We start from the raw sequence: 14,223 nt of genomic DNA, 5'->3' as shown, positions 1-14,223 counted from the left end.
CGGCAGTGGTACGATTGCTTTCATCTGTATTGCAGTATTTTGGCAGTAAAGCTGATGCAGACGTACATCTGCACTGCAGGGCTGTATGACAATTACAATATTAATGTTCAATAGCTTTGATATCCCATGATGTGGACTGAAAGCTTTCTGTGTTCTTATATTTGGATGTTAACACAAAATGTTCAGTATTTAAGGGCCCATTTTACACTACACAATAATTTCATGGTACTTTGTATAATTTGACTGATCTACCATGTGATATAATAAAATGCAATCTACACTGCATTCTGTAATTTGTGATTAATTCAAATTTTCTAATCATTATATTGGTCCAAAATATAGTAAATGAAAATTGTATTTGCATGTTTTTACCCCCACTCCCCCAATTTGAGTACACACGCACAATTATTTTTTCCCCAGTAATTAAAGATTCGGGGGCATATAATTATGCTTGCTGTGTTCATCCATCCGTTTTTCCACAAAAGTATTTGTTTAAAATTCCTCAAACCTCTATATTGGTTGGAGGTAGGGTTTTTGTGTCGCTGCTGAGCAGAGCAACACTAGGGTTAATTAAAATTAGATCTTTGATCCGCTCCAATTAGATCGCTACACAAAGTTGTGTATATATACGTTAAAGTTATATATACGTTCAAAGCTGATAAACACTGTACATTGAAATCAGAAGCAACTCAATCTTAATATAACTATATTCAATCTTAAATATTCCTATATTCAATATGATGTGCATATTAAGTTATTGCTTTATATTGTATTAAAACCTCATTCTTTGATTGAAAGTAATTTAAATTCCGTTCTTTATTTACAATATGTATTCTTTTGAAGATAGAGAGATGTTCTTCGGCAGAATCTTGTATTTTTCTCGTTTATTCCGTATAATTTTTCTTTCATATAAAACACGGGTGTAAACCAAATTGATCACCCTTAATTAATCCATAATTAACTGCACCTACTGCGTATAATTTCATTATTCTTATGTTGGCATCAAGTAACAGACGGACTAAAGATAAAGTTTGATATTTAAATATGAAGTTGTTTTCAAGCAGATGTCCTGGTCTTTATTCTGCATCATGTATGTATTGGATACAGCTGATGTCATGAAGACATTTCTTATTTGCTATGCGATTTATATATAATTAACCGCTTTGTTTTGTCGAATAGCATAAGTTTATGTTATCATGAGTAATACCCGGGTATCGATAAAACCCTTTCAAATTGAAACTATATCTCATTTAGTATAATCAATAGATATATGTCCTTATTGCAGCTCAGTAGTATTCAAATCTAATGCATTGAATGCTGTTATATCAAAACAACAGGATAAAACTATATTTTGAAAACTCATTATTTTAACTGGAAAACACACACAACCCCACCCTCACACACATATACACATACACACAACCCCCCACCCCCACCCACACACCCTCACCTGCACCTACTCTCTCTCTCTCTCTCTCTCTCTCTCTCTCTCACACACACACAGAGTCCTTCATGGGTTAATCCTATTTGTCTGTCTGTTTGTCCATCTAATATTTAGCTATTATTAATTAGGGATGTTAACGAATATTCGAACATTCGAATATTCATTCAATAAGTTAAATATTCGAATATGAATTTGAGATTCGAATATTCGGTGTTTTCATATTTTAGAAAAAGGGAATACTAGAATTGATAACTTTTGTTAAGGGCAGTGCTGGGATTAACCCTGTTTCTATTTACTAGCAATCAGCGCTTGATTTCTTTCTATACTTTCCATTCTCTCCACTAAATTATTTCGTTTTCAGTAAGCCATAAATTTAAGAATTATAGAGGAATTCTTCATATATGATACAAATTTAATACTTTTTAATAGTTTAATATGACCAGATCTAGAATCAAGGGCACCAGAATGAAATCCTTCTTAGACTGTTTAAAAGAAATGAAGCGTGTACTAATCAAAATAAATTTCACTGATCACTAAATTACATGTTTGATAGAATTAGTTTTTAATATAATAAAATGTTCAATTTTATAATAAATGCGTCATTTACTTCGGTTTCTCGGGTTGTACATATTCATAAAGTTTTAAATGATTATCGGGGAATTTATTTTATTTGTTAATGACTGGAAAATTGACTGTTTATGTTTGTTTTTATTTTCAAAACACTGTTATTTGTATCGAAGATTATAATCATATATCTTATTCTGCAGATAATTGCAATTAATTACAAGTGCTGTTCGTTATCTCCATATATTTCGTGTGTTTAATTCATATACCAAACTGACGCAAATCCCGTTAAGAAAGAAGGATGGTGCATATTTAAAATAAACAAGTTTTTAAAATTTATTTTATCGAATATTCGAATATATTCGAATACTTCCATTGAATATTCGAATATGAATTATGGACAAAAATGACATCCCTATTATTAATTAATATGATTGATCAAATAAGAGGCGTCTCTAACAAATGGTATTAACAAGTTTACGATCAAACTTAAAAATATCAGAGACTGAATAAATATAAAGGATGCGAATTTCCAGTCACATTTACAACCAGTGTGGAGACAGAATTAAATAACAAGAAAAGAGTCATAGAGATCATCGATCATATAACTTCACTATACATTCTTAGATGTATTTTAAATATATTTGTACTCTATATAATTATTTGAGAAGCTTGAATACAATACTGATAATAAAACTGCCATCATCAAAAGATGATGGATTATCTTTTGATTATACTAAATGTGATATAGCTTCAATTTGAAAGGGTTTTATTGATACCTGAGGGTATTTACTCATGATAACATAAACTTATACTATTCGACAAAACAAAGCGGTTAATTATATATAAATAGCATGAAATGTCTTCATGACATCAGCTGTATCCAATACATACATGATGCAGAATAAAGACCAGGACATCTGCTTGAAAACAACTTCATATTTGATTATCAAACTTCATCTTTAGTCCGTCTGTTACTTGATGCCAACATAAGAATAATGAAATTATACGCAGTAGGTGCAGTTAATGATAGATTAATTAAGGGTGATCAATTTGGTTTACAACCGTGTTTTATATGAAAGAAAAATTATACGGAATAAACGAGAAAAATACAAGATTCTGCCGAAGAACATCTCTCTATCTTCAAAAGAATACATATTGTCTAATAAAGAACGAAATTTTAATTAATTTTTAATCAAAGAATGAGGTTTTAATGCAATATAAAGCGATAGCCTTATATGCACATCATGTTGAATATAGCAATATTAAGATTGAGCTGCTTCTAATTTCAATGCACAGTGTTTATTAGTTTTGAACGTTTATATAACTTTAACGTATTATACATACACAACTTTGTCTAGCTGGAGCGGATCAAATATCTTATTTTAATCAGAATGGAAAGTGTTGCTCTAGATCTGCTCAGCAGCGACACAAAAACCCTACCTCCAACCAATATAGAGGTTTGAGGAACTTTAAACAAATACTTGTGGAAAAACGGATGGTTGAACACAGCAAGCATATATGGCTTCAATTAGTGGGGACAAAAATAATCGTGCTTGTGTACTCAAATTGGAGGAATGGGGGTAAAAACATGCAAATAAAACTTTCAATTACTGTATTAATTTTGGACCATTATAATGATTAGAAAATTTGAATTAATCACAAATTACAGAATGCAGTGCAGATTGTATTTTATTATATCAAATGGTAGATCAGTCAAATTATTCAAAGTACCATGTAATTATTGTGCAGTGTAAAATGGGCCCTAAAATATTGAACATTTTGTGTTAACATCCAAATATAAGAACACAGAAAACTTTCAGTCCACATCATGGAACATCAAAGCTATGGAACATTGTAATTGTAATTGTCATTCAGCCTTGCAGTGCATATGTACGTATGCATCAGCTTTACTGCCACAATACTGTAGTACAGATGAGAGCAATCGTACCACTGCCGAGAATAAATCTAGAGGATATTCAACGTTTTGTAGTTGGATAAACAATTTATTTTACAAGTGAGACGGGTTTTTTGTTATTTTCGTAAGTGCAAAACACGAGTAACAATATAAACTAAAGTGTTCTAAGGAATGCTTTTTTAAAGATGTAAATAAATCTAAGAGTTGTCATGCAGCTATTTATCATCAACCGAGGCGCAGCCGAGGTTGACAACGGTTTTCTAGGGATGAAAATTTTCAATGTTACACTCAACTACATGCATTATTTATTATATTATACTGAATGTTTTATACAAGTACACATTACAGTGAACATTTCGCGCATAATTTCTGCGCAGTCAATATTTTTTGGAATATCACCCGTCGTCAAACAATGTTGACTATTGCTACTCTGGAGGTCATGACTTCATTTATTCAGCGGATGAAAGTGTTTTTTAACAAATGTTTCTCGACGAATCAGAATTAACTAATTTACATGAAAGTATAATATATATATATATATATATATATATATATATATATATATATATATATATATATATATATATATATATATATATATATATATATATATATATGTATGTATGTATGTATGTATGTATGTATGTATGTATGTATGTATTCAAAAATAAAAATAGAAGTTTAACTTAAACACCCGGTTTGGTTGACACCAAAAGCAAATATGTTTATATAAAGGACTTTGAACTTTACATTCAAAGAATATTCATTTGTATCATAAAATGTAAAAGTTAAGTTTCAATCATAAATAAAATCATTTTCCTTTATGCTTTATTTTGTTCTAAAGGATGTTCTTAACCCATTCTTTTAAATATAAATTTGCTTTTGGCATTTTTGTTCTTAAGAGGAGGAGTATTCCAAATTTTACACCATATATAGAATAAAGTTGAGGATTCTATCCCTCCCCCCCCCCCCCCTTATCTACGGGACTACAGAGTTTGACTGGCTAGGATGTGTTTTATGAACACCAGAATTTTTTGTGAATTTATTATACAAATATGACTTTTCTGTGAAATATTTTTATGCCCCCGAATCGAAAGATCCCAGGGGTATATTGTTTTTGTCCTGTCTGTCTGTTTGTCTGTTTATCTGTTTGTCTCTTTGTCTGTTTGTTGTCAACTTTAACCTTGCCCATAACTTTTGATTGGTTGGAGCTATGACTTTCGTATTTCACATGTGTATTTCTTGTGACAAGACCTTTCTTTGGGTACCATCATATTTGACCTTTTGACCTTGGCCTTGGAGTTTGACCCACTTTTGCAAAATTTTTTGAGACTTTAATCTTGGCCATAACTTCTGAACAGTTGGTGCTTGGGGTTTCAATCTTCACATGTGTATTCTTTGTAATAAGGCCTTCCTTTGGATACCAACATTTTTGACCTTGACCTTGGAGTTTGACCTACTTTTGAAAAACAATAACCTTGGCCATAACTTTTGAACGGTTGAGCTAGGGCTTTCATACTTCACATAAGTAATCCTTGTGACAAGACCTTTCTTTGGATACCAACCACTTTGACCCTTTGACCTTGACATAGGAGTTTTACCTACTTTCGAAAAACTTTAACCTTGGGCATAACTTTTAATTGGTTAGTGCTAAGGCTTTCATACTTTAAATATGTAATCCTTGTGACAAGACCTTCCTTTGGATACCAACAACTTTGACCTTGACCTTGATGTTTTACTTTCTTTTAAAAAACTTTAACCTTCACTATAACTTTTGAACAGTTGCAGCTAGGGCTTTCAAATTAAATTTTTTTATCTTTTGGCCTGGATTTTGACTTGCATTTGAGAAACTTTAACCTTCGCCATAAGCTGCCATACGGGGGCATCAGTGTTTCACAACACATCTTGTTTATATATGATTTAACCGTAGTTGTTTAACCCTATGATATATGTTTTAACAGTTTCTTAGTTTCATAATCTTTGAGTAACAAACTCTGTTTTGGTTTAAAGTTCAAAATAAAAATAAAAATATTTTATACAATTCTGAAAACCAATTGTGTTTGATTTATTTAACACAAACGTCCTTTGCTGCTATATTGTTTCCTTATCCATCTATGATACAAAAAAGATGGTACAAGACAATCTTTGATATTAAATTCAACATTGGCTTGTCTCCTTCTTAGGGGAGATAATCAAAAGATGGTAAATATACATGTATTGTCAGTTTATTAAAAAAAATCTTCTGAAGAACCACATAGCCAGAAAAGATGACACCTATGTGAAATCTTTCTGATTCTACTTTGGTCAAATCATGCTCAAAGGGGTTAGGGTGGAACCACAATAGGGGGATCAACCTCATTCCTGGAATTATATACTAGGAAAATACTTTTATACAACGTCATGCTTAGTCATCTTGATAAGCAGGAATCTTCATATAGGGCACTTTTAACTTTGTTCACATCTGGGCCTCTGTCTCACCAGTGACTATACAATATAAGTAATCTCTAAGTAAGTTATTCTTCAAAAGGGCGTTGTGGAATTATCATTTAATTAACTTGGCAAATGGTTCAGCAAATAGGTAAATTCTTTTTGAATTATACATTGGTGTCTGAATTTCACACAGGTGCTACAATGTACAATAGTCGTAAACAATTTAATTGGTGGAAACAGTTGAGGAAGTAAACGGAGGAGTATTATAAAAGCATGTTTCGAAAGGGGGATATATGAACGAGACAAAATGAAGATCGTGGCCATATTCCTGATATTATACCTGGTAACAATCCTTCAAACAAGTAAGTTGGAATTTGTTTGCTAATATTTGTGTACAATTTAAAGATATATCTTTTATTTTTTCGGAAAAATTAAAAATTCGTTCGAACAAATTGCATATTTGTCCCGACGAATTAGATATTAGAAATGTGATCGGCCGAATCAGACATTTATTTTGACAAATATTGAATTCGTTCGGATAATTTAAATATTTGTTCAGACAAAGAACTACAACCGCTAATTCTCGATTCCTGCCTATATTTATAATTCATTGAATTCAATATAAATGGCAATTTGGCTATTAAAACTTATTTGAATACAAAGAAGAGTTCATTAGTAATTGATTATAATAATTATTTTAAAAAGAGTGTCAAAAAATTACTTTGCTTATATTTACAAGTCTTTTCATAAGGGGAATAGAAAACTTTTTCCATTGAAATCAGACTTTTTAACAGTATCAGATTTTGTGCAGTGAAATGTTCTATGCTGGTCTTAAATTATATATAAAAATTAACTGTCATGAATTATATCATCATATTTAGAAAATATAGCAAATATATCGTGAAAGTCCTGAAAAAAATAGCCCAATTTATTTTGTTTGTTTGTTTGTATGTTGTTTAACGTCCCTCTCGAGAATTTTTCACTCATATAGAGACGCCACCACTTGCCGCGGTGAAGAGCTTCACATTTTGTCCTATACTCGGCACTTACGGCCATTGAGCAGTGAGGGATCTTTTTCGTGCCAACATCTACTGCGACACGGGACCTCGGTTTATACGGTCTCATCCGAAGGACCGGTCTCCACGTCCCACAGTGGGATTCGAACCCGCAACGTAAGGATCAACTCCTTACTTCGCGACTCTAGAGCAGACGCTCTAACCACTGCGCCACGCGGGCGACGCCAATTTAAGCTTAAAAGTAACACTATTTTAGTAATTTCTAAAAAAAAAAAAAAAACAAAAAAAAAACAAAAAAACAAAAACAAAAACAAACACAGCTCCCCACTTTTTATTTTATTTTCTGAATATATAAGGTAATTTTAACCATTCTGCTTAAATTCAGAAAAATGTCATTACTTTCAAATGATTCCATTGCTTGTTAAATTTTTAACGCCAGAAAATTAACATTTTTTGAGTGCAAAAAGGTCAAATAATTGACTATGCGAAGTAATTTGAAACTATTTTTGCTGTCACAAATTTTAATGTGACTATTCAAGATGAAAAAAGACTGTGTTTGTTCGTATAATTTATTTGGATAATAGATATTAGAGGAAAAACTTTGAAAAATTGATTTATGTGTTAGACGTTATTACAGTGCAAAAAGGTCATATTAATTGCCCGGTAGTGCTAAAAGAAGCGCACTGACCCCCATTTTTTGTTTAGAGTTTTTATTAAGCTATGTGTGTAGATTCTAAAAATATACTCGAGAAAAAATTCTCAAATACTTTTGATAACAGGATCCAACCTCCTTAAACAAATACCTTAATAGAATGGAGCCTGGTCTATTTTACATATATAACAACAATTAAATTATTGGTACATCTCGATAAAAGATGAATTATTTAGATGATGAAGCAATGATCTGTTAATACGCTGAAGGCATTATATATATAGTGACTCATAGTAACGCCAAAGTCCGATGGTCTGGTTCTGGTAGGGACGTCCGATTGATCGTGCGCTATGAGATATTAGGGTTTGTCCTTGCACACTCAAAATATCTACGTTAGTTGCTGCACACCTTTTGACCGATAAGGATTAGTATTGCATTTTTTTTTTAGAGAGATCAGGGTAAGCCATTCACCCACGCGAGAAATTAGGCTAGTATAGTCTAATTATATTTTCGTGCATTCGCGTGAATCATTTCAACTATAAACTGGAATCAATCCGAATGTTACATTGAGCACTAGCCATTCAGATATAACAACACAATATAGCAACAATGTCTTGATAATTTTTGTAATCTTTTTTTTTTTCAGTATGCTTTGTTGGAGCTATACCAGGTAAGAAATTATTTGTGTCTTCATCTAATCTACATGTCAATCATTTTAAAAATTTGTAAATTTGTGCATTACCTTTTCTTTGTTTTCGTTTCAAATATTCTTGTTGTTTTATGTATCAATGAAATGATATCAATGACAGGTTTTACGTCAACGAAAAATCTTAATAATTTTAGGGCCCATGCTTTTATTAAGCTTACATTGACATTACTCTTGGCATTATCTTCTACACAATGCTACATTTAAAGGTCAAATTCAAAGGAAATAGATACACTTGTAAATTATATATGTTGTAAACAACAGTTAAAAAGAGGGAACCATAATATTTGTAAAATTTTAAACCTCGTTGTTTTCTTTGTTTACCTGTTTAAAAATCGCTAAATATAACGTTTATCAAAAGAGTTACTTCCCATTTTTGTGACGTCATAAGAGGCAATCGACATCAGAAACAGATAATATCTAGTGAAGTATAGTATAGTGCTCTCGATTATCACAAAAAATGTAAAATTTTAGTGACAGTGATGGTGATATACCAGAGGTAGATCTTTCATTTAAGAAAAGGTCCGAAATGTTACAGCACAGGCACCTGAAGCGTGAATCCCCCCCCCCCCCCCCAACTAATAAAATAAACCAATTCTGTGCAATTGGTTTGTACGTTTGTTAAGGTTTAAAAATTTACATACGGTAACCGTATTATAAAAATACTTTTTCATAACAATTTTTTATACCGTATAAGGCCAGTTTTTAAACCTTAACAAAAGTACAAACCAATCGCACAGAATGACATACAGATAGAATTGACGGAGAAATCACATATTTTCGAGAAAATAAAGACTCCTTATTTTTTTATTAGTAAGTCGGGGGAGGGGGGGGGGTGGTCCACGCTTCAGGTGCCTGTGGTTAGAGCCAATCAAGGAAAGTACACAAATTGAAAATGATTATTCTTCTTCGACCGATTCTGTTTCATCCGAAACCTGCGAAGGTGAAAGTGGAAATGAAAAGACACAACAGCACCTAGAGAATGCAGATAACTGGTATTACTATAATCCCTTTTACTCAAGCTCTCAATATTTCAGAAAAATGCACAGCACCTGACGTTACTTATTTTTCTTTTGATAAAAAAAATATATACCCCCTACCTAATAATTCATAAGGGTGAATTATTAGGTAGGGGGTATATATTTTATTTATTAAAAGAAAAATAAGTAACGTCAGGTGCCTGTGGAAAAATGTTTAAGGAAAATTTATTTTACGTGTTGTTCATAGGACTGTCACAGGTGAAAACGTATACTTCTTATATTTACATTGCATGGCCGTAGGGACTGGGGGCACGGCGATTTAATATAAAGTATACTATAGATTACGTATGTCTAGTAACTTTTTTAGCTCACCTGAGCCAAAGGCTCAAGTGAGCTTTTCTGATCAAAATTTGTCCGTTGTCTGTCGTCGTTGTTGTTGTAAACTTTTCACATTTTCATCTTCTTCTCAAGAACCACTGGACCAATTTCAACCAAACTTGCCACAAAGTATCCTTGGGTAAAGGAGATTATTCAAGTTTGATCAAATGAAGGGCCACGCCTTCTTCCAAGGGGAGATAATTAAGAATTCGTGAAAAATTAATGGCATCATTAAAAAATCTTCTTCTCAAGAACCACTGTACTTGAAAATATGAAACTTATGTGGAAGCATCCTCAGGTAGTGTAGATTCAGATTTGTTCAAATCACGACCCCTGGGGGTAGGGTGGGGCCACAATGGGCGATCAAAGTTTTACATAGGATATATAGGAAAAATCTTTAAAAATCTTCTACTCAAGAACAGCAAAGCCATGATTGGTCATATTTATATGGTAGCATCCTCAGATAGTGTAGATTCAAGTTTGTTCAAATCATGACCCCCGGGGGTCGGGTGGGGCCACAATGGGCGATCAAAGTTTTACATAGGAATATATATCTTCTTCTCAAGAACAGCGAACCCATGATTGGTCATATTTACATGGAAGCATTCTCAGGTAGTGTAGATTCAAGTTTGTTCAGATCATGACCCCTGGGGGTCAGTTGGGGCCACAATGGGCGATCAAAGTTTTACATAGGAATACAAAGGAAAAATCTTTAAAAAATCTTCTTCTCAAGAACAGCAAAGCCATGATTGGTCATATTTATATGGAAGCATTCTCAGGTAGTTTAGATTCAAGTTTGTTCAAATCATGACCCTCGGGGGTCGGGTGGGTCCACAATGGGCGATCAAAGTTTTACATGGGAATACATAGGTTAAATCATCAAAAATCTTCTACTCAAGAACAGCAAAGCCATGATTGGTCATATTTAAATGGAAGCATCCTCAGATAATGTAGATTCAAATTTGTTCAATTCATGACCCTCCCCCCCCCCCCCCCCCGAAGCACTTTTTTATTTAAACTTTTCAACCTTTCAAGACTGAAGTGATTTCTGCTTTTTTCTAGCCATAGTGCTCAGGTGAGCGATGTGGCCCCTGGGCATCTTGTTTAATGCGTGACAAGGAATTTTTGCTCCCCCCCCCCCCCCGAAATAACATTTGTTGTGCCCCGAAACTGGTGATTCTTTCACCATGATAAACAAGTTTTTTTTAATTTCTTTGAAAAATAAAACATTTATGTACAAAATGAAAAAAAAAAAAAAAAAAAAAAAAAAAAAAAAAAAAAAAAACATGCAAATGGTATTTCCTTTCTCATTCCCTACTCTACAGACATCTCGCTTATTACAGATTTGTCGGATGGGTATATCAGCGCCTTGGGAAGAACAAATGAATTCTTCTATCTTGTGTAATAACGAAAAGTCGAAAAACCTTTCCCTCTAAACAGTTTTGCGGCTATAAACACCCAAACTGACAAACTAATATACAATAAAAAATTTGAAATAAAACCAAGAACTTCGTGAGTTATTTTATATTTAATTAAACTGTAAACTGATTCATGTAAAAATGTCGCTCAGAAAGCTTCACATGTTGATTGGGTTCAAAACCATCTCTTTTCAATTTTGATATTTTCCTCAATTTCGGGTTCTTGGAAAATAAATAGATTACACACTCAGGTCCTGTTCCGATTTATTGGTACAATTAAAAGAGCCCATAGCACCATCTCGCAAACGATATGTTCCATAACCGGCACTTTCTATTTTCTCGTTGTCTCTTATGACGTCACGCAGCAAGGGAGAGAAGCGATTTACAATAAACGCTCAACTTGTCACACAGTTATATTTAACGACGATTAGTGATGACATTGGTGACAAAAAAATTAAAAAGACCATATAATGTCATTCATATAGCTCAAAAGGCTGATATTCATGAATGATTATGAATTTTCAAATAAATATTATATCTGACCTTTAAAGGGATTTAAAAAAAGGCGTACAAACTGATGGTCTATAACACCATAAAAAATAGATGTGACATTGTAATCATTGGTTTTATATTTGGGGAATGGGTACATGTAGGTTGGGTGAGTGGTATGAGAGGTTCACTTCAGAATTACATCAAAACATTTTCCATTTTGTTTTCAAATTTCATAAAAGATCTTTTGACCTTGTACCAAAGGAACACAGAATTTTACTGAATAAAAATGTTCTTTACTACAGAAGTTTATAAAGGATATAGAAATGGAAAACAACTTGAAAAATAAACGGATTTTTGTTTATAATACTTCCAAATGGTGTTTAAATTACGTGAAAATTAATAGACAATTGCATCTAAAATTGAAAGCTGAAATAAAGCCAGCTGTAAATCAGATGCCTTGGTACAAAGATTATGTCTTTTGTTCCCAGGATATTTAGGATGCTTTCAAGACAGAAAGGACCGAGTATTGACCGGTAAGATGACAAGAAGCGATGACATGTCTGTGGATAAGTGCAGGATGTTGTGTACGAAGCTTAACAACAAGTTTTACGGTGTCGAGGTTCGTCAATTTATTAGAGAAAATAATCATAACTATGCTGAATTGTACTGGAAATCATTGAATAAGCCATAAACATTTCTGTCATTTCTTTGTAGGGTTCACAATATTGTTTCTGTGGAGACACTCTTATGAAGCCTATTAAAAAACACTGGAGAGAATGCAACCAGAGATGTATTGGGAATAAAAGGCAATGGTGTGGTGGACACTGGAAAATGCACATCTATTCAAACACAGGTGTGATTTTAATTAACGTTTCAGGAAACGTCCACTTGGTATACTATTACACGATATGTGTTTGATTTAACCGTAGGTTGAATTACAGCAAGAAATTTATTTCCTTTTTTCATTCTTTTTGGATGCTAATTCAGAAGATTATGGGTTCTTTGATATAAAATACAAGTTGGTTATAGTACATATCTTCTATCTTCTTGAATTGAAACATACCTTATTTCTTACTATTTATAAGTTTCGGTCACCAAAGCGGTGCACATGAATAAAGAAATTTACTGCAAAAGAAAATATATGATTGATATTAAAAAACAGCTTACATTAGCTCAGGTCAGTATGAAACAAAAAAAAAATGTTTATTAGGAAACAATAAAAAGAAATTTAATGTCACCGATATATCTTAAGCCAGTAAGAATTTTTCTAGTGGGCTTCCTATTGCTAGTTTTCTTTTTATCGGAATCCAAATGATCTAAATGACTTCAAAATATAAATATCGTCTTTTTCAATTTTAATCTGAAATGAAGCCAGCTGTAAATCAGATACATTTGTTACAAAAATTATGTCTTTTATTGTCAGGATATTTAGGATGCTTCCAGGACCAAAAGAACCGAGTATTGACCGGAAAATATACACATAGTTCAAGAATGACTGTTCATGGGTGCAGATATATGTGTGGGAGGGAATTTTACCAGTACTACGGTGTCGAGGTTCGTCAATTTATTAGATAAAATAATCATTACTATGCTGAATTGTACTGGAAATCATTGAATAAGCCATAAACATTTCTGTCATTTCTTTGTAGGGTGCACGATATTGTTTCTGTGGAAACACTCTTACAACATCTGTTCGAAAACCAGAGAGAGAATGCAACCAGAAATGCACTGGGAGTAAATGGCAAAGGTGTGGTGGACACTGGAAAATGAACATCTATAAAAATGTATTCGTAGACGTCACAGGATAAAGGGGAATCAGGTGTGTAATTTTATTTACGTTTCTTTTCAAAAATATATAGTCGCATAAAAAATTAGTTTGGCATTTAATTTCGTTGACAATTGTTTACAATGAAATTAGCAAATTTTTCCCCAGAGAATATATCTGCTTTACAAAAAAATGTTGCTTTGCATTTAATTTTGCTTTCTACTTTAAGGTTGCGACTTGAAATGTGAATAAATCGGTGAACCCAAGAAAGTGATCATCTTTCATTGATGCTTTTTCTGTCAATTATTTTAAGTTTAATTAAACGCTTCAATTATGCTTCTTTTTCACTTGTGAATTGCAACTTTTTTAAGCTAGTTCGTTGTTGGTTTATTTTTCGAATAATGCATTAACATTATCAAACCATTATCAGGTACTTCTCTGGAATCGCTGAACCAATTTC

At 32.6% G+C, this 14,223-nt stretch overlaps 1 protein-coding gene across 1 annotated transcript; it reads left to right on the top strand.

Annotated features, from left to right (window-relative positions):
• The first annotated feature begins 6,676 nt into the window (after window positions 1–6,676).
• LOC133178718 (uncharacterized) lies at window positions 6,677–13,806 on the top strand. Its single transcript, XM_061313431.1, has 6 exons — window positions 6,677–6,718; window positions 8,671–8,694; window positions 12,487–12,617; window positions 12,713–12,851; window positions 13,422–13,552; window positions 13,648–13,806. The coding sequence occupies exons 3-6, from the start codon at window positions 12,537–12,539 to the stop codon at window positions 13,804–13,806; spliced, it is 510 nt and encodes a 169-aa protein (XP_061169415.1). The 5' UTR covers window positions 6,677–6,718; window positions 8,671–8,694; window positions 12,487–12,536.
• Window positions 13,807–14,223: the final 417 nt, after the last annotated feature.

Source organism: Saccostrea echinata, unplaced genomic scaffold, assembly GCF_033153115.1.
Source record: "Saccostrea echinata isolate AGI-Se365-2 ecotype Australia unplaced genomic scaffold, CSIRO_AGI_Sech_v1 ptg000003l, whole genome shotgun sequence".
Taxonomy (NCBI): domain Eukaryota; kingdom Metazoa; phylum Mollusca; class Bivalvia; order Ostreida; family Ostreidae; genus Saccostrea; species Saccostrea echinata.
This window is presented reverse-complemented; position numbering and strand designations above follow the sequence as displayed.